Below are 24,895 nucleotides of genomic sequence, written 5' to 3' on the forward strand. Positions count from 1 at the left end.
TCCGACCTGGCGCGACCCTGTTGACTCGCCCACCGGTTTCCCCCACGCCCTTCCTCTGACTGCTGCTCCTGTTGAAGCTGGTGCCGAGGGCTCGCAGGCTCCGGATGCGGCTCCAGCTGCCGAGGCTCAGCTTTCCTGATGAAGAGGAGAAGGAAAGTGAGGACTCAACTTCGTTGACACTCTTGGCCACCGCTGCCAGGCAATTGGAGTCATTTTGAATCCTCGCTGCATGCTCCACGACGTTCTCCGACATCCCAGCTAACGGTTGAGGGGTCCAGCGAGGTTTCGTTTTCAGTGGTCGCACTTCTGTCGGCATTCATGTTTTCTTACTCTTAATCCACCTACACAGCGTAGTCATGTTCACGTTGTTCTTCAAATGCATATACAATTTGTTGTTGCAGTCGCTTGTTTCGTCTGTTACCACAGGCTGCATCGCCCTGTGGACAGCTCACACGTGATCTAGTCACGCTAGTCTTCGTCCGCGACTTGCGCCATCTGCAGCCGATTCTCGCTCTTCTTGGCTCACAAGTAGTCGTACAGCAGACCCCCACATGACAAGTTGGATGCTGGTTCCCAAGTTGGAACTTCATAGCTAACCCACTTGACTTTGAACTCGCGTACAGCACGCTCCGTGCTCGTCGATAGTGGTGTTCTGTCGTCGAGGATGGCCTCGACTTCATATTCACCGGCAACTTAATATGTTTCCCAGCTGTTTTCAGGCAACAACACCTCGTCGAAATCGAGTCTTGCTTCATTCGTCGCGTCCAGTACCAACCGAGGCTTTGGTCGACTGCTGAATTCGTTGACGGCCTTGAGTCTCGACACATGCACCACTGGGGAGAAGCAATACCCGCTTCGGTCTGGCGGATCCAACTCGTACGCGAACTCTTCCACCTTGCGCTTGATCAGAAAAGGTCCATGCCACCGATGAGTTAATTTCTTCATCAGGCCTGGTTTGATGCGTTCCATGTACAGCCGCGTCCGGCTTCCAATCTCAAAAAAAAAGATCTCGGTGGGACTCTTGCAGAATCACTTGTCTCTTCCGAAGCTTCTGGAGGGTCCACCGAGTGTTCATTTCCACTTGGTTGAGGTACAGCAGCTTTTTCCAGTCGACTCAGGGCATCATTAGGCTTTTTTCCCATCGCTCCTTTTCTACCGCCTGATAATCTTCGGCCATAGATAGGGCGATCTCGTGTTGTCATTTGATTTCGCGTCGCCACGCTAGTGCGTCAGACTGCTTGCCGAGTCCTCGTTTGAGTGATGACGACATTGCCCGCAACGTCGACTGCGCATCCCAACCATGAACGAGGTAGAACGGCGTTTCCTTCCTCGTAGTGTCTTGAGAAGTATTAATAGCAAATACTAGCTTCTCCGCGATTTCGTCCCAATCTTGCTGTAGAGGGTCTTCCGCGTACACCCGTACGGACCCCATCACTGACTTCACCGAACGTTCCTGCTGTCCATTAGCCTGTGTCCGATAGCTCAAAGTCGCTCGTGACCTTGACTGCATCATCTCTGCGAACGCCTAGAAAACCTCGCTCATGAAGCATGGGTCGCGGTCGTGTCTTATCAATGATGGGGCTCCGAACCGTCGGTACACACATTCTTCGAACACTTGAGCAACACTCAGCGCCGTTGTATCTGACATAGCCTTGGCAATAACGAATCCCGTGAACGAGCACTGAAATAGGAGCAACGCCGTGTTACCCCTGCGAGATTTCGGTAGTGGGATCACAAAATCCATCGAGACGATCTGGAAAGGTCGTTCGGCTAGTACGTTGCCAGGTGAGTATCCACGAAACTGTGGACGGCTTTTACTCGAGCTGCAATCTGGACAGGACTTCACGTGCTTCTCCACGTCTGCGTACAAGCCGATCCAATAATAATCGGACTTAACGCGGTGGAACGTTCTCACCACACCTTGATGTCCTCCTTCCAGCGAGTCGTGACAGTTTTGCAGGACCTCTTGAATCATCGTTGTTGGTACCACAAGCCGCAGCTTCGTCTCCTCTTGCCAACCGTGGTCGTACCGACGATTCAATCCAAGATAGTGAAGCACGCCGTCTTCTGATAACACGAACCGGTCAGCATACTTCCAGGCATCTCGAGCTTCTTTGTAACTCAGCTCTTGTGCTTGGCCCTGAAGCACCTTCTTGATGTTAAACCACTTCTGTTCCTCGTCTTGTGCCACTAGTATCCGTCTGCGTCGCTCCCGCCGTATTGCTACCGGGTCAACATCTTCCGGATCGGGAATTGCCGCGGGCACAGTCTTGTGAGGATGGTTTAGCAAATCATCGCCGATTAAATCCTCGTTGGGCACTTTTCGTCGTTCTTCCCGCTGTTCTTGAGCTTGTGAGACCCCCTCCGAGTGCTCATCTGCAAACCTGACGCGTTTCCTGGCTTTCGTCTGTCGCCTGGTCATCACTGCCATATTACCATAATCGCACTCTGGTGAGCTATAATCAACCACGAATTTTTCGAAAGTTTTCCACTTTGAAGATTCGCTGCCTGACAGAACATGTACTTGACGCTCTGCTACACGTGACGAAACATCTACCGAGTCTTCATCCGGCTCGTAGATCATTTCCTGGATACGATTCAGCGACGCCAGTTCTAACTTGCGAGTTTCGGCCAAGATCACACGACTGACCTTCGATTCCAGCGCTTCAGTGGCTAATGAATCCGCGGCAGCGTTGTATTCTCGTACAACGTGAAGATATCTCACTGATCGAAGCTTGGCTGCGAGTTCCTTGTGAATATTCAGCAGCGCTAGCAGAGTTTTCTTCCTGCATGCGATCACCCCTAGTGATTGTTGAATCGCGAGCCTTGAGTCACCAACGATGACCAAATCCTCGGCACCGTGCGCAATAGCAGCCCTGACACCGTTTATCATCCCTGTGTACTCTGCCTCATTCACCGTGATGGCCGAGAGGTAAGCGTTTGCAGCAATCGCTATCTTCCACTCAGGAAGGCTCCACAACACCCATGAGCAGCTTACGTAGCCGCTGTACTTCTCTGTCTTTGCTGATCCGTCAAAAGACATGACGAATTTACAGTAATTACGGGGGAGCCTGGCGTAAAGCAACGCCTGGTCTATTCGAATAGTCGGAGAGCCCTTGTTTGGAGGTGCCACCGGCGCGAGTGAGTCTTCCCAGTCGACGGAGCTCGTGATGCTTGACTGCAGTAGCTGCGCGAAGGCGGCATCTTTCTGCTTAACGCGCTGTACCTTCAAGTGCCACTACGAAATCAGCACTGCGAACTGGACTGCGCGTCCGACGAACAAGTTCGATTTATGCACACACTCTAGCGTCGAGAATCGTGTATAGACATGTAGCGTCTTTCCTGCCAGCTGGACGTAACAGATCTTCAACAGCAAAAGTAACGCCAAAACCTCCTTCTCAGCAGGATGGTAGCTCATCTCGGATTCCTTGAGCACACGGCCGAGGAATTGTACGGGGTGCAACTTGCCTTCCTTCGTGTTCTTGCATGAGCGTAGTGCTCAACGCCCATTCATTCGCAAAGAGCATGACGTGAACTGCCTTCGACCGATCGAAGGGCTTGAGGATGGGTGAATGTGAAACGTTCGCTTTCAATTTTCCAAGGAACGACGTGCCACAGAAATGTCATCTTCAGCAACAAAGTTTTCATCCTTCAGCTGGTACAGCGCCGCACCGTAGACCGCTAAGACTTGGATGAAGCGGCTGTAGTAATTAACCGCTCCAAGAAACGACTGCATGTCCTTCTTGCTCGTTGATAACGAAAGCTCTGTAATGGCCGCAAGTTTCTTCGGAGCAGCCCTGATTCCTTCTGGAAAATTTTATGCGACAGAAAGTCCACCTTGGGCTGGCAGAAGATGCTCTTGGTGAAACTAATGCTGATCCGACAATGTGCAAATCTTGCCAGCAATCGGTCCAGCGTCGCCAGGCAGCTGTCGAAATCCTCGCCACCAAAGCAAATATCATCCACAAACGATCGTCGATCAAACACGGGTACCAACGATGATTCGTCTAGCTCCCCGTTCGTAAACATGTCAGCGACGGGACTGTTGACGAGCTGTAGTACAGGGTCGGCCTCCACCGGCGCTTCGCGGTCTGCCGCGAACTTCGTTTGAAACGAACCCTCGGTGCTTGGCCCACGACGTTCCTTGGCCTGTTCTTCACCTAAACGCATCATCTCCGAGTTTTTAAACCAACCTTCTTTTGGCTGAACGAGCTCCCAGAGCGCGTTGTCAATCATTCGCTGATCGATCATCGGCGCGTTCTTTAGCCCGAAGGGCATGCGTAACCATTCGAAGTGTCCGAGTGCGCAGACAAACGCCGACACTTTACGTGCTCGCAAGGTCATCATGACCGCCCAGAAGCCGCTTGTAGCATACAGCGAGCAGAGCCATAGGTAGCGCTCGAGATCGGTCAACAGATCGTCGACTAGCGGCATTGCATGCTCCATGATTGCGGTGATAGCTTTCACCATCTTGTAGTCAATGTAGAGCCGGACGTCCAGCCCGTTATTTTTCATCACAATCACGATTGGCGATGCCCATGGACTGTCTGATTAGACAATCAGTCCTGCTCGCAACAAAGCGCGTAGCAGCGCGTACAGTTTGCCGAGAAATCGTAGCGGCACGCGCCGGGCACGCTGTTTGATTGGGGCATGCCCCTGCGTGTCGATATCGCATACGCGCCGTATGCTGGCGGCGGCAGTGCGTTTCCACTAGCAATCAGGATGTGCTCGAGGTTCCTCACCGTTGCGACCAGACGTTCTCTGCGATCGGTCGACAGCTGGGGGTCAGCAACATTGGGCGCATTGTAGTCTATAGTCGTGTTGATTTCTTCGTTAAGGTCTGGCAGAAAGGCCAACTCCTTTGCGTAATCTTCCAGACCAATGTTGTTAGCTGGGTGCTCGCAGAAACCACTTCCTGTATCCTCCGTTGCTTCACTTCCTTCGGTTGTCAACATGCGAGCAGCCGACATATACGTCTCGTTTAAAGTCGCGATGGACTCTTCCCTCGACTCAGCGTCGGCACCCTCTTTGATTTGAACACTCGGTACTGAGTCCATCTCCTTTTCTGCCTGGTTTCGCATCTCGGGGCCACCTGCCGAATCTTTGTTCGCAATATTGAATGCGCAGGTAGCCGACATATTGGGCTGTTGACTTCTGTTCAGCGCCTCGGATGACCGTTGTCTTGACAGCTCGGCATTCGCACCAATCTAGCAACGAACACTCGTAGCCGTATTCACCACCTTCAGCGCAACGTCTGCATCCTCTGGACCAACCACCGATGATTTGTTCGCAAATTTGGCTGCGCACAAGGCCGGGACAACATCGTCTAGACTGGTGATTCCGTCTGATCCAGTGCTGATACTTGTCGCTTCCGTTGTCACCCCAGCCTTGATATGAACACTCGTTGGCGTATGTACAGCGTTAACCGAGCTCAGTAGCTCGTGTGTACGCGCTATCGAGGCTTCGTTTGCATTATTGCTTCCGCCGTGAGCTGCCATGCAAGTGTCCAAAGGCTCTCTGAAAAAATTGACCATCAGTCGAGTCCCCGGCTGTCACCCCAGACGCCAGACAGGCCTCTACTCGTTCACGTTCCTCCATGATTACTGCCCAGCGCTCTGCACGGGTCCGACGATCACTAGAGTCCATTATCGAGTCTTCAAGAGGCCGTGCTAGCACCCCACTGGGTTCTGGATAGTCCGGTCGATCAACTGCCGAAGGCTGAGTTGCAAGCCATTGCTCGTAGATTTCACATTCACGCTGAAAGAGCTCGCGGTCTCTGCAACCTTCGTAGGCCAACACTTGCCAATATTGGTACTTCTTGGAATCTAGACGCACATAACCGTCACCTCGCGGCAAATCCCCATCTGGAATCCACATCGCGATCGAGTCGTGTGCTGGTAGGTACACAGTTCGGTCAGACACGTTGGTCAACCGAATGCTCTGAGGCCGTCCACGTCGAAACCTCGTCACTGACGGGATTAACTTGTTCGTTCGACGAACCCACAGTACGTGTTCTTCCAGCCCGACTTGACGCTTCGCTAGTCGATATTCTCGCCACTCGTGCACTTGAATGTCCAAACGCTCGGGTGGCCCGGCGTTAACATGGGAGCCGTACTCTTCGCTGTCGATCATGTATTTGGTCTTAATCAGTGTGATTTGAACTTCGTGCGGCAATTGCGCTGCGCCGTCCAACAGGTCCAATCGGATCCCTGCTGGGATCATAAAATCGGTCCCAAGTACCACGTCGACGCCTGCACTATGCGCCATGACCCACATCTCGAATTCGTACACCATCTCCCATCCGAGCGAAATCTTAACGCACGCTCGTCGTGTCGTAGATACCTTGTCTTCGCTAATTTCTTGAATGCCAATACGGCATCCGTGATCGGGTACATCCGCAACTTCCTGGCAAAGGTGTCAGTGATTACTCTAACGTTCGTCGATCACTGCGCCTTGCACCAGAGCTCTCATTCTGATTCGTCGTTCAAATTTCTTGACCGACCACCACCTCTGTCTCTCGTCGGGTTTTAACTTCATCATCTTTGAGTGACGCTTGGGCTCGTCTCGCGCTGTACTCGAAATCACGCCGAACGAACCCTCTCTAGTGCCCTCATCAGCATCAGCACACTCCACTCTCTCTCCAACACCTCCACCGAGGACTTTACTTCTCTCCTTTTCATTTTCCGTCGCGTTCACAATCATCAGGCATTCACTCTGTCCTATGAAAGCAAAAATACTCTTTGCTTCCATTGAAGGATCGGCTAACTGTGGCAGCCCGACAGGGACCAACCCAGTTGTAGTTGGCGGGCTGCCTAGTTTAAATGGCGTTCGTGAACGACGGCCTTAAGCTCTGGTGGGAGCTCCTCCTTCGTGCCTTTGGTGCGCACGAATTTGGCAAGGTCTTGGGAGCTGCGGAAAAGTTCGCACTGTCCAGCATCGTGGGGTTGTTTGCAGAACTTGTTACAGTAGTAGGTAAAGTGACTCATGCCACGGCACACCGATCATGCTCCGTACTGTGGGCGTCTGTTGTCGCGGCTGAAGTCGTGCCGACAGCGTTGGTCCTGATTGAACCCATGGTCACCACCTCAGCGATCTTGATTGAAGCCATTCTCGCGATCCGGCGTGTTCCCACGCGTCTGACGGTTGTCTGAACGTGCGTAGGTGCCTTCAGCGGCTGCACGGTGCTCATTTTAGTTAGCTGCGGCGAGGTGTCGGTCATATGCATCCAATGAGAAATCACCATCCGTATTTTCAGGCTGAAAGTCGTTATACTCGTCTTGGACATCGCTGTAAGCGTTCGTATCTTCATTTGAATACTCGGTGCCCCCTTGAGCAGCTTCACGGCCTTCTAATTCAGCTAGTAGGTCATCCACCGTGGCTTCAATGAGCGTCACTCTTGGTTTATTGCGGTTGTCATCGCGGCGACGGTCATCATGTCGGCAATTGCGGGCGTACGCATCGTCGCGTCGTGCATCTCGGCTCTTGGAGTATCGATACTCACTGTCACGCTTAGCCATTCGCACCTTGTCCTTGAGAGCATCTTCGATGATCTCTTCGAGTCGTGAATGTCGGTGACTCGGGCGTGGTAGAGACTCTCCGCCAGCTTGTCATCATCACACGTTGCCAGGAACTTCAGTACGTGTTCTTTCGCGTCGCGACCACTCTTCTCGAAGTGCAGACGGGCGTTTCGAGCGTAGCCATTCAGCCTGTTTATGTAGTCGCGCAAATGTTCGTTACGTTCCCGCTTTGCAGATTAGTAACGGGAGAGTGCCGTCTGCGTGAGCTGCGTGTAGTAATAGCGGATGAACGCATCGCTCAACAGCTTCCACTGAACCACTGAATGGCTCCGTCCCGAAGACTTAGCTCAAATGGAATGCACCATTTGTCGGCATCTGTGTGCGTTCCAGTCATTTCGTAGACGAGCCCACGGAGCCACTGCATACAGTTCTCGCTCTTGTTACGAGAGCCTGAGAACGGCTTGATGCGATCCAATGGTCGGTGTGATGCCATTTCAATCCTCGGTGTCGGGTCCACGTTGTTCAGCGTCGCCAGCTCATTCGTCTGACGCATCAACGCAGCTTGAGGACCTTCCTCGTCGAATGTACGCACCAAAATGTCATCGTCACTTGACGAACCATCGCTGTCAGCCTGACGACGTCCGGCGCCACTTTTGGAAGCTCGTGCACCGCCCCGGCGACCGAACGAACCCTCTTTGTTACCAGCCTACATACGTCGCACATGGCTCTCCGAACGTAGCGTAACCCTGTGTGAGTCTTGAAAGTACGGTGAAGCTTTGGTAGTGCCAAAGTCACCACGCTCAGCTCCATGCTTGGTCGGAGGCGTTTGGTCGAGTCGTTGGGGTGTCTGCGGCAGCGGAATTGTGAATGGATCTTCTTCATGAACGGTCGGTTGACTCACAGGCTGCTTTCCAGCGTTGATGCCGACAGCGCCAAATGCCTTCCGAAGCTTCTTCGTCCAATTCTACAGAGCAGCTCCGGGTTCATAAGGACGCCAATCTTGGAGCGACATCGTCGATGAGTACGTCGCATTCTCGAAGCCCAGCAACAACAATAGCGAGACTGAATCCTTGGCAACTTGACTAGTCGACACCGAGTTGACTGGGTATTGAAGCTCCTGCGCAAGCGCGGGCCATTGGCCTTTCTCTTGGGGATGGGATCAAACAGCTGCACCCACTCATCATTCTGCATCAGCGCTTGTACGCGGTCGAAAACGCGCTTGGCGGCTGGTGTATCACCGTTGATAGGTGGGCGATGTGCTTTCAACAATGCTGAATGCTTTGCACTCGCCTCCGAAGGTTAAGAACCCTCGGTCCCATCGTCATAGTCTTCATATACCGGTTCTGGTCCCGCAACGTCATCTAGCTCGTCGGCGAGGTTCCTCAAAAGGGACCTGGTCGCCCCGCTCAGCCCCGATGATAGCGTGGTCGTCTCCGGTGTCGCTGCACCTGGCTCTGGAGCCGGCGTCTTGTCTTCGTAATCGTCATAATCGTGGGCGTCAGGGCTGATGTTCGCCTCGTCGTCAAAGCTCACCGAAAGCTCGGTGGCGGCTGCAAAGCGTGCAGCCGGACTTGAACTCTCGTTGCGAGCTCCACCAGACTTGGCAGGCGTAGCTGGTACCGTCGGTTGTCCTTTCGCCATGTTTCTTGTTTTCTTGTCTTGATAGCTCGTAAACTGGAAGGCCATACAAACATTTCACAATGGTCACACTCTGTTCACGGGTCGCGGCACCAGTTGTGGTGTTGGAATTCCCACGTGAACTCTAGCTACAAATGTAGTTAGGACGTTCCCACAACAATACGTCTGCTAGGATAGCAAACGATCGTTCGGTCGGACCTGAAGACCCCAGTTCTGCCCTTGCAATGGGACAGACTGGACCTTGTAAACTACTAATATAGGCCAACCAGTAAAAAAAAAAACGCTACATGCACGAGCAAAGCTAGCAGGCGTTATGAATCCTCGTGGTCCCAACAGCGGAAGGGTACCAGGCACGGGTAAGCCTTCTACGAGGACACCGAGTGTTCAACACTCGGTTGGAAGAATAAAAGGGATGCAATACAAGCACTCCCAGTCGTGCAGATAGGCTCAATAAGCCGTCACGTAAAACCTCCCGATAGTAATCGGCCAATACACACAGTCTCTTGGCCTTGCCGGATGAACCCTCGATACAGAGCTTCGAGTTCACCGACAGACATAACACACTCAAACAAGCTTGACCAGGCGCTTACCTTGAAGCCGGACGTCACCCTGTGTGCTTGAGTGGAAATTCTGTTCTGTATTTATGTTTATCCTTTCGGGTCTATTCCTAATAAGAAGGCCTAATCATGTATGCAAATATCAAGTGAACAATGAACCGTTATGGATCTTCTTGCATGCCAAGCGTCGTCTGCACCGTCGCATGAGCATCTTTAACGGTCCGCGCTCTGTCCCAGACGGTGAACGTGCCTTCCAAGGGTCGCTGAGTCTTCCGCGAACTCATCCCAACCGCCACTGAGGGTTCGTACCGTAGATGGTCCGCTGAATGCGAATCCGGCCAGTCCATTATTAATAATAAGGACAGCTTGGATTCAGTGACATATGAACCGTATCCAATATCCGTTGAAAGGTCGGTAGTGACGCCGTCGAGTCTCTTGCACCTTGGAGTCACCGTACATCACGTGACCGAGGGTTCGTCGCTTGAACATCTTGAGCGGTGCCGCGTCTTTGTCGACGGGCGATTATCCGCAACTCTTGAGGAATACCTACACCACAGGGCTCACGTCATTCTACTTGAACGGCTTCCGTCACCCCAGAGTGCCTCTCACTCTTCGAGGAGACACAAACTTCTCTATTCTAAGTGGGGGAGAGGCTCGGAAAGCTCTTTCCCCCCAGGTCTCAGATGTGAGACCAGTTTCGCTGCGGAAACAAGTGGAATCATTTGTGGATACCAAGCTGAGCGTGATCAGCAGGGTCCGCGATGCCATGGCAGTGGCCCAGGACAGACAAAAGAGTACTCTGACAAACATGGAAGAGGAAACTTAAGCGTATTTAAAGTGGGGGGCTTAGTGCTATTAGACACGAGGAACCTACCGCTCGACACTGTCAGCTCTGTCGGCAGCAACAAGCTGAAGCACCGCTTCATCGGACCATTCGCAGTCCTGGTCAGGCATGGTGTGTCGTACACCATCGACCTGCCTAAGTCAATGACGACGCACCCGATGTTCTATGTTGGACGTCCTAAGCGGTACTTTGATCCGCAGGGGTTGCTGACTCGCAGACCCACCTTGGCCTAGCTCCTCGAAGCGAGGGCCGTCCACAGACGTCGACGAGGGCGTCGGAGCAGGCACCCAAGCCTCGGTCTGGACGGCAAAGCTGCGGTCAAGACCGTACGCAGGAGGGGCCCCGTACGAACGGACCCCGGAGCCATACGCCGAGTACGCTGAGTACGCCGGGTATGCACCATACGCGTACGTCTGGGAGTGTGCCGCAGGCGGCTCCGGACGTGGCAGCAGAGCCTCGATCCGTCGGATCATGCGAAAGGCCTCGTGCAGATCGGACGAAGAAGCCCATCGGTCCACCCGCAGGTGCAGGCTCGCGACCTCTCGCTCCACCAGGTCCAGGCGACCCGCAAGACGAGCGAGCTCGCCCTGATTCCCGGTCTGGGCGGCAGCATCCCCGCTAGTCCCAAGGCCAAGTGCAATCTCAAGCACGAGGACGCGTTGACGAAGACGGTCAGCCTCAAGGGCCCTGCGTCGGACCCGCAGGAGAAGCACTCCGACGACGAGAGTAGCGTTCGGGAGGCGCCGAGTACTCGTACTCGTACGAGGGCACCTCCGCCCCTGCTTGGCCGGAATGGAGAAGCCCACCACCACGTGGAGCGGATCCTCCAGGAGCAACGGCGTCGCGGTAAGCGACAGCTCCTCGTGAAGTGGAGGGGTTATGCCCGCTCCGAGAACTCGTGGGAGCCGATCGATCGGCTCCTGATTGACTGCCTGAAGGCTGTCGCAATCGAGGAACAGAAGCGGCGGCAGCTTCATAAGTAGTCCGGGGCTTCTTGCTCGAACGGGGTACGGACGTTGACGACACTCCGTACCCGCGCTCATCGTGAGCGCTAGAAGCCGCGCGCGCTTCAGAATGTCCCTTGGCAGCATGCGCTTGCTGACCATGTGGGCAAACCGAACACGAAGATCACGCTGGTCCAGGATGCGGGACAGCAGCTGATCTTCATGGAGTTCCCGTAACTCCGTGGGTTAGTACTTGAGAGACTCCATCCTCATGAGTTCCAGTTATGACAGTTCTCGGGAAGAACCCAGGGGTAGCCCCAGGGAGGGTAGAGACCACCCCGGTTCTCGGGCTTCTTTCGGCAAGTCGTGAAGTCCTTAAGAGGGATACTGTGGTGCGAGAAGCACACACCGAGCCGCCGCCAAGCTGTCAACAAACAGCTGCTGGAGTGCCGAGCCTTTGCCGTGAGGCTTAGTGCTCTTGGCTTGCGCCTTTCCGGCAGCAGCCCTGGAGCGTGTCTTCGCACCGCTCTTCGCAGTGCCACGGGGCATGCTAACTGTCGATGTGGAGACCAAGAAGAAGAGCGCTCAAACTTCTTCTCGAGGCTCTAACCGTGAAGTGAGCCTCCGCCGCACTCGCGCGGCCGATTCGATGTATTTCGACTTTGAGAATGAAAGTTTGTGACGTACACTTCGTCATTCTGATTGGTCGGTAAACCGAACCTAAGTGGGAAGGATGTAACGGGGTACGTAGCTCTAAGTTTACCCCTTGTTACATGAAGTGTGACACGTCATACCTCGGGATATTAGGTACATGGTACCAAGGTCGTCCGAGGCCAACCATTGGCTGATGACATTGCTTTTCTATAGGTGACTTATAGTTTGTATTTAACTCAAGCTTAGCCTACCTTTAAATATACTCACTTTAAAACCTACCTTATATTGGTCACTTCGCTCCCTTTTGGTAAATGGGGACCTGTGAACTGCCGTTCACTGGGAGTTTGTATACTCTTGGAATCCAATTTTCTCTAGCGCAAGGTGCTGTGTGACCCCGTCACAGTAGGTGTTGCCATTCTCGGTGTCGACCCTCGCGGGAGACACCATGCTCCGGACACGTTCGCGAGGACTGTCTTGTCCTCTGGTGCGAGCTGTGGGCGAACGCCACACGTCCGGATGCTATTGCACCCTGTGCCAAAGCATTGTACGCGCTCTAGAGCATGAGCGAAGGCAGCTCTAAGTGTAGGCTTTGCGACCAACACAATTGTAAGCATAGGGATGCAAATCCCAGTGATCTTTGGCAGCACAAGTCACTGTAGGTGTGACTGAGAGCCGCGCCAGTCTCGTGGCTGCTCAGTGTAAGAATTCACCTTTGGGTGTTTTAATTTTCTCACTTCTGATTGGAGAATCAGCTGTGATTGGAGAATCAGTTGTGATTGGAGAATCAGGTGATTCTCAGTTAAGTGGGGGATGTAACGGGGTACAATCCAGTGTGTCCCAGTTACATAAAGTGTAACGGGGTACGTAGCACTAAGTGTACCCTGGTTACATGAAGTGTGACACTTCACACTTCAGGAGTATGACATGTCATACTCCGGGATATTTGGTACAAGGTACCAAGGTCATTCAAAACCAACCATTGGTTAAATGACATTGCATTTCTATAGGTAACTGATAGTTTGTATTAACCACAAACTTAACCTACCTATAAATATACTCAGTTTACAATCTACCTTATTTAGGTCACTTCGCTCTCTTTAATTAAAGAGGGGACCTGTGAACTGCCGTTCACTGAGAGTTTGTATACTCTCGGAAGATAACTTCCTCTAGCGCAAGGTGCTGTGTGACCCCGTCACACTTGGTAGCACTTGTAGTCAATCCACGCCATCGCGGGTAGACTACCTGAACCTCCGAAGTTCGTTGCCATGGATAGGAACGACTTCTCCCATATGAACGACTCTCAGTTCGAGTCGGTTCGGAAGATGGCAGGCATCTTCGGGATGGAGGCCCTGCAGAGCCTGGTGGTATCAACACCGGCTGAGCAGCTCGAGCGCGTCAATGCATTCGACGCGTACGAGCAGGGCCTCATCGCGCATGTGCGGGAGAACCTGCAGGCTCCGGCGGCGGGAGCAAACCCGCCTCACCCGAAGCCAATACGGCTGAAGGTAAAGCCGTATGAAGGGAAGGAAGGCGAGAACCTTCACTTCTGGGTCCGAGAAGTAGAGCTCGCGATGGACGCGGCTCTGATCTCGACCGAGCAACTGCGTGTTGCTTTTGCACTCTCCAACCTTAGCGGTCGTGCTAAGAGTTGGGTGTACACTCGGGAAGCGACATCCCCTGGATGTTTCACATCCTGGGCTCAGCTGTGCGAACAGCTCCGAGCCGCGTTCCTCCCGGCGAACTACGAGTACCGCCAGCGTTCGCGCTTCCTCGCGTGTAAACAAGGAAGACGCGAACTGCACGAGTATGTGCAAGAGATACGGGAGCTCACGGCGTCCCTAGTGGGAAACCCACTCAATGAACACATCAAGATGACTGTGTTCATGGACGGCCTTCGAGTGGGCCCCGCACGCACTCAGCTGTTCCGGGTGCAGGCAAACACCCTTGAAGAGGCGATTCAAGTGGCTCTTCAAGAAGAATACAGCCATCGCCAGGCGCGTACGCCGGCCTCAGCGTGGCCTGGGAGTTCCTTGTCGGCTCCCGGTCGAACAAGCCCCAACGGACCAGTTCCCATGGAACTCGGGTCCGCCGAACAGCGTGACATCCGCTGCTTCGGCTGTGGGAAGATGGGCCACTTCAAGCGCGACTGTCCCGCGGAAAGACTCCGCAGACGGTCCTTCCCCAAGCCCGTCCTCAAGGGTCGCTGGCAGAAGCCAGGATCCCGGGGACAGGGGAACGCAGGGAACCAGTAGGGGCGGGGCGCCCTACTGGGGAAGAACTAAGTCTTCGTGATGGGTGCGCGGGTGGCGCGTACCACGGGGACTTAGCCCCTGAGAGTCTTCGCACTCTCGAATCGGCGAAGAGCAGCGGCGGGTTGCTCGTAGTACACGGATGTGTACGGGGGTACGATCACCCCTTTAGAATCTTGATTGACTCTGGGGCGTCGAAGAATTTCGCACGCCGCCAGACGGTTGCTCGTAACAGCAACAAGTTGTCCGAAGCTTTGCGAGAAAGCAAGGGCAACGGGACGGTGTCAGTGCGACTGGCCGACGGGAAGGTCGTCACTGTCCCCAACGTCCAAGTGGATCTGGCTGTCAAGTTTGAAGACTTTGACAGCCTCGAACAGTTCACTGTTCTCGATATGGATCCATATGATATGATCCTGGGCATGCCCTGGCTTGAGAAGCACGAGCCCTGGATCGACTGGCGAGGCAAGGCAATCGGTGCCAGCCGCCCTGCGCAGTCCGACAGAGCATTGGTGAGTCATGTTCCCACCTCTGTCAGGACCCGGGGCGCCCGCGAGGGCTGCCAGGGTACCAAAGCATCCGGCAGATGCTTGGGAGTCGTCGACGTATATGACGACTCCGAGGATGTTTTGATGGTGGCCGCGCCCAGAAGAGGCGCCGGTCAAGTGGGTAACTTAGGTCCACAGGCGGGTAACTTAGTTCCGCAGACAGCTGCAGCTGTCATGAACACTGAGAACAGCGTGTTCAGAGTGGGTAACAGAGTTCCACTCACGGTCGCCCAGACCATAACTGAAGAGGAAGACGTCGGATACGCTTCCTGTGTGAGTAACACAGTGCCACACGCGGTCGCCCAGACCTTAACTGAAGAGGAAGACGTCGGATACGCTTCCTGTGTGGGTAACACAGTGCCACACGCGGTCGCCCAGACCTTAACTGAAGAGGAAGGCGTGGAACACGCTTCCTGTGTGGGTACAACAGTACCACACGAGGCCACGAGTGCCTCGGATGTCGTAGCGACGACATCCCTAGACGTGGGCAGCAAAGCTCCCCGTCACAGAAGCCGTCGGCAAAGACGCCGCCGCCGCCTCAAGTCGGATCCGAACTTCGTTCCGATCGACGTCGCTTCAAGCGACTCGGAGTCCAGGGCCCGGGCTCCTCCGACAAGGCCGGTGGAAGAGTGTTATCACATCTTCGATAGCGAGACGGGTTTACCCGTCAAGGCATCTGGTGTCCACTTGGAACCGTTGCCAGAGGTTGCAGAGATACTGAACCTCGAGGAAATGACGGCTGAGTCTTTCCTGGCCAACCTCAAGGCTGGAGAGATCGCTGAGATGGTACTCATGAGACCTGAGACCACTCAGGAGGAGCTGAACTCCTCCTCTGTCTTGGACGAGAACGTCCTGGAAGACATGAACAAGCAGCGTCAGGCGCGCTTGGGTTCTGAGATTCTCAAGAACCCCAAGGATCCGGTGTATCCTTTGGTGACGGAGTATGCGGACGTGGTGAATAAACACCCACCGACCCAACTCCCACCGGATCGAGGCGTACGGCACGAGATTGATCTCGTGCCCGGCACAAAGTATTGTGTCACGAGGCAATGGCCTCTCCCGCGCGAACAGTGCGAGGTCATTGATGCCTTCTTCGCCGCGAAAGCGAAGGCAGGCATGGTGCGGGAGTCGAAATCCCCGCACTCGACGCCGACTTTCTGCGTTCGTAAGCCGAACGGAAAGTGGCGTCTGGTTCACGCTTATAACAAGCTGAACAACGCAACGGTGCCGGCCCAAACACCGATCCCACGAAAGGATGTGTTGTTGAACAACATGGCCGGGAGCGTACTGTACAGTGCGCTGGATTTGGTAGACGGATACTACCAAATCCTGATGCGAGAGAGTGACATCCCGCTCACCGCGGTAAGCACTCCAAGCGGCATGCTTTGGGAGTGGCTCGTCATGCCGCAGGGCTTGTCTAACGCCCCGGCGACGTTCAATCGCCTGGTGACGCAATTGTTCCGCCCTTTGCGTACCTTCGTACAGACGTACTTCGACGACATTTTCGTCCATAGCCGTGCCGAGGGAGGCAAGACGGCCATGGAGGTGCATCTAGGACACCTCCGTCGAGTGTTGGACGTGATGCGAGCGAACAAGCTCTACGCCAACATCGACAAGTGCGTTTTCGCGTCACCAGAGATCAAAGTTCTCGGTTGCTTCGTAAGCAACGTGGGCGTTCGGGCTGACCCAGACAAGGTCAAGGCCATAGCAGCATGGCCGACGCCCCGATCCCAGAAGGATCTTCGAAAGTGGTTGGGTTTGGCCAACTACCTTCACAAGTACAGCGCTGGGTACGCGGGCTTCGCTAAGCCCTTGTCGAGCCTCCTTCAGAAGGACGTCGACTGGCGCTGGGAGCAAGAGCACCAGGATGCTTTTGACAGCATCAAGGCCAGTCTCCAAGAGGCCCCTGTCCTGGCTCTGCCGGACGAGACGAAGCCGTTTAGCGTCGTCTGCGATGCCTCCGATTACGCCATCGGGTGTGCATTGCTGCAGGACGACACGGCTGGACAGGAACGAGTCATCTCATTCCAGTCCAGGCAGCTCAAAGCCGCCGAGCGGAACTACCCTGTCCATGACAAGGAGCTCCTGGCAATGAAATATGCCCTTGTGAAGTTCCGTGTTCACCTTCTGGGCTCTACGCCCTTTGTGATCTACACAGACCACGCGTCCTTGAGGACGGCGACTAACTCGCCTCACCTCTCCCAACGGATGGCGAGGTGGCTGTCCTTCTTCGCGGAATATAACTTCCGCGTCGAGTACAAGCCGGGCAAGCTCAACGTGCTTGCGGACGCCCTCTCTAGGCGTCCCGACTATGAGTTGGCCCACATCACGCGGGTGACAACGGATCTATATGATCGGATACGCATGGCGTATCGGGACGATGAGGCTGTCGCGCCTATCGTCAAGTTCCTTAAGGCCGGAACGAGCGCGAAGTCCGACTGGCTCTCGTCGCGACAGCGCTCACGGCTCCACCGATATGAGTTGAAGGAGGGCCTCCTCTATTATCGGGTGGAGCCCACTGATTCTCCACGGGTGGTCGTACCCAACGACGAGGATCTGAAGTTCGACATCCTCGCGGAGGCGCATGACGCGCCCTCCAGCGGCCACTTGGGCCGCGAGAAGACCTTTCTGTCGGTCTCTCAGTCCTTCTGGTGGACCCACATGTACAAGTGGGTCGCCCGGTACGTCAAGACATGTGAAACATGTCAGCGGGTTAAACCCGCAGGGCACTCTTCGGCTCCACTACAGAGCCTGCCCGTACCGGCTGATTGTTGGAAGTCGATGAGTCTTGACTTCATCTTTGGGCTTCCCGCCGACGGACACGGCAACACCGGAATTTTGGTGTTCGTGTGTCGGCTGAGCAAGATGGTACATCTTGCTCCAGTTCCCGTCACTGTGACGGGCGAACAAACCGCAAGGTTGTTCGTCGATGGCGTGTTCCGCTATCACGGTCTCCCGGAGACGATTGTCTCGGACCGAGACCCGCGGTTCACTGCTGCGTTTTGGAAAACGCTGTTCCCTTTACTGGGAACTCGTCTGCAGATGTCCACTGCGGATCATCCGCAGACAGACGGCCAAACAGAGCGCGTCAATCGAGTGCTCGAGGACACTCTGCGCAGTGTGTGCGCGGCAGCGCCACGTACGTGGTCGACGCAGCTTCCAGTTGTTGAGTTTGCGCTCAACAACGCGGTGCACGCGTCCACGGGGTTCACGCCGTTCTACTTGAACGGCTTCCGCCACCCCAGAGTGCCTCTCACTCTTCGAGGAAACACTGACTCCTCTATTCTAAGTGGGGGAGAGGCTCGGAAAGCCCTTTCCTCCCAGGTCTCGGATGTGAGGCCAGTTTCGCTGCGGAAACAGGTGGAATCCTTTATGGATACCAAGCTGAACATTGTCAGCAGGGTCCGCGATGCCATGGCAGCGGCCCAAGATAAACAAAAGGAGTACTCGGACAAACAAGGAAGAGGAAACTTAAGTATATTTGAGATTGGTGACTTAGTGTTACTAGACACGAGGAACCTACCTCTAGACACTGTTAGCTCTGTCGGCAGCAACAAGCTGAAGCACCGCTTCATCGGACCTTTTGCAGTCCTGGCCAGACATGGTGCGTCGTACACCATCGACCTTCCAAAGTCAATGACGACGCACCCGACGTTCTATGTCGGACGTCTTAAGCGGTACTTTGACCCGCAGGGGGTTGCTGACTCGCAGACCCCCCTTGACCCAGCTCCTCGAAGCGAGGGCCGGTCACAGTCGTCGACGAGGGCGTCGGAGCAGGCACCCAAGCCTCGGTCGGGACGGCAAGGCTGCGGTCAAGACCGTACGCCGGAGGGGCTCCATACGAACGGACCCCGGCGCCATACGCCGAGTACGCTGAGTACGCCGGGTACGCACCATACGCGTACGTCTGGGAGTGTGCCGCAGGCGGCTCCGGACGTGGCAACAAAGCCTTGATCCGTCGGATCATGCGAAAGGCCTTGTCCAGATCGGACGAAGAGGCCCGGCGGTCCACCCGCAGGTGCAGGCTCGCGACCTCTCGCTCCACCAGGTCCAGGCGACCCGCAAGACGAGCGAGCTCGCCCTGATTCCCGGCCTGGGCGGCAGCATTACCGCCAGTCCCAAGGCCAAGTGCAATCTCAAGCACGAGGAGACGTTGACGGAGGCGGTCAACCTCAGGGTCCCGTGTCGGACCCGCAGTCGGAGCACTCGAACGAGAGTGGCTCTCGGGAGGCGCCGAGTACTCGTACTCGTACGAGGGCACCTCCGCCCCTGCTTGACCGGAATGGAGAAGTCCACTTCCACGTGGAGCGGATCCTCCAGGAGCAACGGTGTCGCGGGAAGCGACAGCTCCTCGTGAAGTGGAGGGGTTATGCCCACTCCGAGAACTCGTGGGAGCCGATTGAACGGCTCCTGATTGACTGCCCGAAGGCTGTCGCAATCTGGGAACAGAAGCGGCGGCAGCTTCATAAGTAGTCCGGGGCTTCTTGCCCAAACCGGGTTACGGATGATGAATACATACCGTACCCGCGCTCATCGTGAGCGCTAGAAGCCGCGCTTCAGGATGTCCCTTGGCAGCATACGCTTGCTGATCAAGTGGGCAAACCTCACACGAAGATCACGCTGGTCCAGGATGTGGGACAGCTGCTGATCTTCATGGAGTTCCCATAACTCCGTGGGCGAGTACTTGAGAGTCTCCACCCACGCCCAGAACATGTCCTCACAAGAACTCCATGTGGGACAGTTCTCGGGCATAACCCAGGGGTATCCCCAAACAGGATAGAGACCACCCCGGGTCTCGGGCTTCTTACGACAAGTCGTGAAGTCCTTAAGGGGAATGCGGTGTGGCGCGAGAAGCACACACCGAGCAGCCTTCACGTTGTCGACGAACAACTGTTCTTTCTGAACAAGGGCTCGTTCATAGATGCCCCTAGAAGTGTGACCGCCCACAAGGCCACGAGGAGCGACGAGAAGCTCTAAGAAGAGGTCAGCCCCAGAGCTCTCCTCGGGAGGCCAATACCCTCTTGAGTTGATGGCAGCTCCCTGGCTGACGGGTGCCGCCACCGAACCCCCACGCACACGCTGGGCAGCTTGGAAATCCTCCTGCTGCTGGTCGAGGTCATTCGAGACCTCCCGGGGCTCAACAATGGCACCCTCCTCTTCCTCTTCTTCCTCCTTCTCCTCCTCTTCATCCGAGGAGCCGAAGAGACTCTGATAGGAGCGTCGAGTCTCCTTCTCCTCGCGGAGTGGAGACTTAGAGGCGGTACGCTTCTTTGAGGGCTTGGCGCCTTCGGCTTTAGAGGCCTTAGCGCGCGCAAGACCCTCGGCAAGCGAGAGACGTTTGCGAGGACTCCCTTCCTCATCGCCACCGGCTTTGGGAGTGCCCTTAGCCTTAACGGCCGGACTCTCAGAGCGCACAGAGGTCCTGGGACTGTGATCACCGTGATCACTAGCGGACGACTGCACGCTGTCTTCTTTGTGCTCACTGGGCACTGGGCTGTGCCCTCCCACAGAGCCCGCAGGAGCATCATGAGTGCTCTCGGACTCGGCATCGTCCTCACTGCCCGAGTTGAACTCACGTTCTACGAACCGAGGGTTCGGACGATTGTCTGAAGACGAGGGCGACGGACTGCGGCGCCTGCTTGCGCGCTTGTCCGCAGCCGTGTCACCCGAGAATCCGATCGCCTCGGAGGCCACCTGAGTAGCCTCCTTAAGTGCAGAGCCTTTGCCGTGAGGCTTAGTGCTCTTGGCCTGCGCCTTACCGGCTGCAGCCTTGGAGCGTGTCTTAGCACCGCTCTTAGCAGTGCCACGAGGCATGTTAACGGTCGAAGTGGAGACCTTGACGAAGAGCGCACAGGTTGCTGCTCGAGGCTCTAGCTGTAAAGTGAGCCTCCGCCGCGCTCGCGCGGCCGAGTCGATGGTTTTCGACTTTGAGAATGAGAGTTTGTGACGAACATCTCTTCATTCTGATTGGTCGGTAAACCGAACCTAAGTGGGGGAGGATGTTACGGGGTACGTAGCACTAAGTGTACCCTGGTTACATGAAGTGTGACACTTCACACTTCAGGAGTATGACATGTCATACTCCGGGATATTTGGTACAAGGTACCAAGGTCATTCAAAACCAACCATTGGTTAAATGACATTGCATTTCTATAGGTAATGTATTAACCTCAAACTTAACCTACCTATAAATATACTCAGTTTACAATCTACCTTATTTAGGTCACTTCGCTCTCTTTAATTAAAGAGGGGACCTGTGAACTGCCGTTCACTGAGAGTTTGTATACTCTCGGAAGATAACTTCCTCTAGCGCAAGGTGCTGTGTGACCCCGTCACATAAAGAGTGACCCGTCACTCTTATGGACACCTGGTACACGGTACCAAGTGCTCTAGGAGCCAGTCAGGGCGTGACTACTTAGCTCCACTATAGGTAGCCTCTAGTTTGTAAAGGATCCACGTTAAACTTACTTATAAATACATCAGTCTTGCATCGACTCTATCAAGTAGCAAACCGTTCCCACTGAGGCCGGGAACACGTGGAGTAACGCTCACTCGGGTAGTAAATACCCCTTAATCACTTTCTCTGTGCAAGGTGCTGTGTGACCCCGCCACAGTTTTGGGCAGCGTCCAATGGCACAAATCTGCTATTCACTAGGGATGAATAAAACCCACTTATGTACGAGTTCAGTACGATCGGTGCCGTTTCAAAATAGCAGAAACAATTTAAGCGAGTCATTCATTGAAAAGGACCAAAACGGCAAATTTGGTCGGAATTCATAATTCACCAAATGTGTCAAAATTTAGAATGGCATTCGTGTTGCACGAAGGTTGTCTTATCAAAAGCCGCAGCATCCCGACCACCGTCAATATGGCTCGCAGTCCGTCACGCTCGCGCTCCCGTTCGCGCAGCCGCCACGCAGCCGACGACGAACGCGCAGTCCGTCCACCTCATTGTCGGCCTCTTCCTCCTCTTCACGCTCTCGTTCCCGCTCCAGCTCCCGCAGTGCGTCGCCGCCCCCGCGCAAGAAATATCGGCGAAAGTCACGCGAGGATGCAAAGACGCCACCCAGAATGCGAGGTGGTGTATCGGGCGATGCTACGCCCCCGCGCCGTGCAAAAGATGACAGATCTGACGCCACGCCCCCGCGACGCTCTTTGAAGCAGGGGGTCAAGAAGGAGGACACTCCGGATACCAAGCCAGCTCGAAAGAGGACACTTCTGGTGGACGCTCGCTCCAGTGGACGCACCGGTGGTGTCTACATCCCGCCGTTTAAGCTAGCGCAGCTGCGAAAAGAGCAAGAGAAGGACCTTGGGCCGTCCTCTGAGGAGATGCAGCGTCGCACGTGGGACGCACTGCGCAAGAGTCTCAACGGCCTCATCAACAAGGTGAATGTAGCCAACCTGAGCAACATTTTGCCCGAACTCTTCCAGGAAAACCTGGTACGAGCCCGCGGGCTACTGGCCAGAGCTATAATGAAGGCGCAACTGGCATCCCCGGGCTTCACGCACATCTACGCGGCTCTAGTGGCCGTGATCAACACTAAAATGCCCGAGAACGGCGAGCTGCTGGTCAAAAGAGTCGTGTTTCGCTTTCGTCGAGCCTTCAAGAGAGGAGACAAAGTGGTAGCCATTGCTCTCGTGAGGTTTATCGCCCACCTCGTCAACCAGCAGGTCGTTCACGAGCTACTGGCGCTCGAGGTGTTGACGTTGCTATTGGCCAACCCGACCGACGACTCGGTGGAAGTTGCAGTGAATTTCACGAAGGAATGTGGACAGCTCCTGGCTGAATTGTGTCCCGAAGGCCTGCGCGCCATCTTTGAGCGTTTCCGAGGCATTCTACACGAAGGAGAGATCGACAAGAGAGTGCAGTACACGATCGAAGGGCTGTTCGCTATCCGCAAAGGCGGATTCGTAGACTACCCAGCTGTGTACGAACAATTGGATCTGGTCGAGTCTGGAGACCAGATCACACACGAGCTGACGCTGGAGGATTCGATTGACTGCGAGGACAAGTTGGACGTATTCCGCTTCGACCCGGACTATGAGAAGAACGAAAAGTTGTGGGCGGAGATTAAGAAGGAGATCTTGGGAGAGTCCGACTCGGATGCCGATTCTTCCAGTGGCAGTGACGACGACGGAGATGACGAGGAGGAGGAGGAGGAGGAGGGGGATGGACAGCTAGTACCTGCCGACAACAATATGGCGATCCAGGACTTTACAGAGCAGGATCTCGTGAATCTGCGTCGTACGATCTACCTGACGATCATGTCCAGTATCACACACGAGGAGTGTGCGCACAAGCTGATGAAGCTCAACATTCGTCCTGGTCAGGAGAAGGAGATCTGCTCGATGCTCCTTGAATGTTGCAGTCAGGAACGGACCTATCTGCGCTACTATGGGCTGCTCAGTGAGCGGTTCTGTCTCATCAAGCGCGAATATCAGGATGCTTTTGACGAGTGCTTTGCTGAGCAGTACTCGCTGATTCACCGTCTGGAGACCAACAAGCTTCGCAACGTGGCAAAGCTGTTCGCTCACCTGCTGTTCACAGACGCGCTGCCATGGACCGTGTTTGAGTACGTTCGCTTGAACGAGGAGGAGACGACGTCATCCAGCCGTATTTTCATCAAGATTTTGTGCCAGGAGCTCTCGGAGCATCTCGGCATGAAGACACTGAAGGAGAGATTCCTGGACGAGATCATGCAGCCGACGTTCGCCGGACTGTTCCCCAAGGACAACCCTCGCAACACGCGCTTTGCCATCAATTTCTTCACATCGATCGGTCTTGGTGGACTCACGACAGACTTGCGCGAGTATCTGAAGAATGCACCGAAGATGATCATGGAACAGGCGAAGGCTGCGGCGGACATTAGCGACAGTAGCGACTCGGATTCGGATTCGGATTCGAGTGATAGCAGTAGTAGCAGCAGCAGTTCTTCGGATTCGGACTCGGATTCGGACTCCAGCAGCGACTCGTCCGATTCCGACTAAGCAGAAAACAGGCTACAGCACTCGAAAGTAAATATCTGGAATGTGGGGTTGTGCGTAGAAGCTGAGATTTAAACACTGCATAGTTTTTCCGGAATCCTAAAAATACTGAGGGGTGGCGACTCGTCTTGTCTGTTGGTCGTGACACTTCTCGGTTGGTGGTTCGTCGCTTTGCTCCAATGAAAGTCCTGGCGTCTGGTGATACCACGAGGACGCTGGCTGCTCCTCCTGAATCGATTGGATGCCTCGCTTGCCACGGCCGATTCTTCACAGCATCGCTGCGCATACATCAGAAAACTTGTTTCCAACGAAACGCGTTCGTTCTGGTTCCTTGTGAAAAGTGCAAGTCGAGGATTCGGTGCGTAAATGTTTGGGATGGGTGGGCTAACTTTTACGTGATACTAAAATCTACTAGTGCATTTCAGAGCTGGTAACTTTCACACTCATATTGCCTCGTGCACCGGGAAATCTGCCGGGATCCACAGGAACACAGCTGGTTTTAGCGTCAAGAAGCGCAACAATCGGGTGCAAGATGCCCCGATGGATTTCAATCCTCCTGATCCGGATGGACGTGTGCGATGTAAACTCTGCGAGCGAGCTTTCTCGCAAGATCGGATCTCGAAGCACCAATCCGTCTGCCACGGTAAGCCTCGCTTGAAAGAGAATCGCAAACCCAAGCAGCGATCTGAAATGCCAGCTCAACTGGAGTAAGACTCGACAAGGCATCCTGTCAAACGGGCTGCTGAATGCCCTCGAAAGAAAGTTCACTTTCAACGCGTACCAGCATCACAACGTCGTGGGATTTCGTTTGACTTTGTCTCGAACAGAAACAATCGAGTGGAGTATCAACAAGTTCGAGGCACCTCACGGAAAACCTGCAACTATCCAGGGGCACAAGCAATGCAAGGTGGGGGCTGTGATACCTCCAATGCGAGCTCGTTCAGTAACCCTTTAGCTACGAA

The 24,895-nt window shown here is 54.6% G+C and overlaps 2 protein-coding genes across 2 annotated transcripts; both read left to right on the forward strand.

Moving 5' to 3' along the window:
- Window positions 1-21,753: 21,753 nt before the first annotated feature.
- On the forward strand, window positions 21,754-23,936 carry PITG_15623 (nucampholin; the record flags this gene model as incomplete). Its single annotated transcript, XM_002897712.1, has 2 exons — window positions 21,754-21,951; window positions 22,113-23,936. The coding sequence occupies 2 exons, from the start codon at window positions 21,754-21,756 to the stop codon at window positions 23,934-23,936; spliced, it is 2,022 nt and encodes a 673-aa protein (XP_002897758.1).
- A 372-nt stretch (window positions 23,937-24,308) lies between these two features.
- Window positions 24,309-24,644, forward strand: PITG_15624 (uncharacterized protein; the record flags this gene model as incomplete). The annotated part of the gene is made up of 2 exons (XM_002897713.1): window positions 24,309-24,312; window positions 24,349-24,644. 2 exons carry the CDS (start codon window positions 24,309-24,311, stop codon window positions 24,642-24,644), a joined length of 300 nt encoding a protein of 99 aa, XP_002897759.1.
- Between the last annotated feature and the right edge of the window lie 251 nt (window positions 24,645-24,895).

This window comes from Phytophthora infestans, genomic scaffold, assembly GCF_000142945.1.
Source record: "Phytophthora infestans T30-4 supercont1.42 genomic scaffold, whole genome shotgun sequence".
Classification (NCBI taxonomy): Eukaryota; Oomycota; class Peronosporomycetes; order Peronosporales; family Peronosporaceae; genus Phytophthora; species Phytophthora infestans.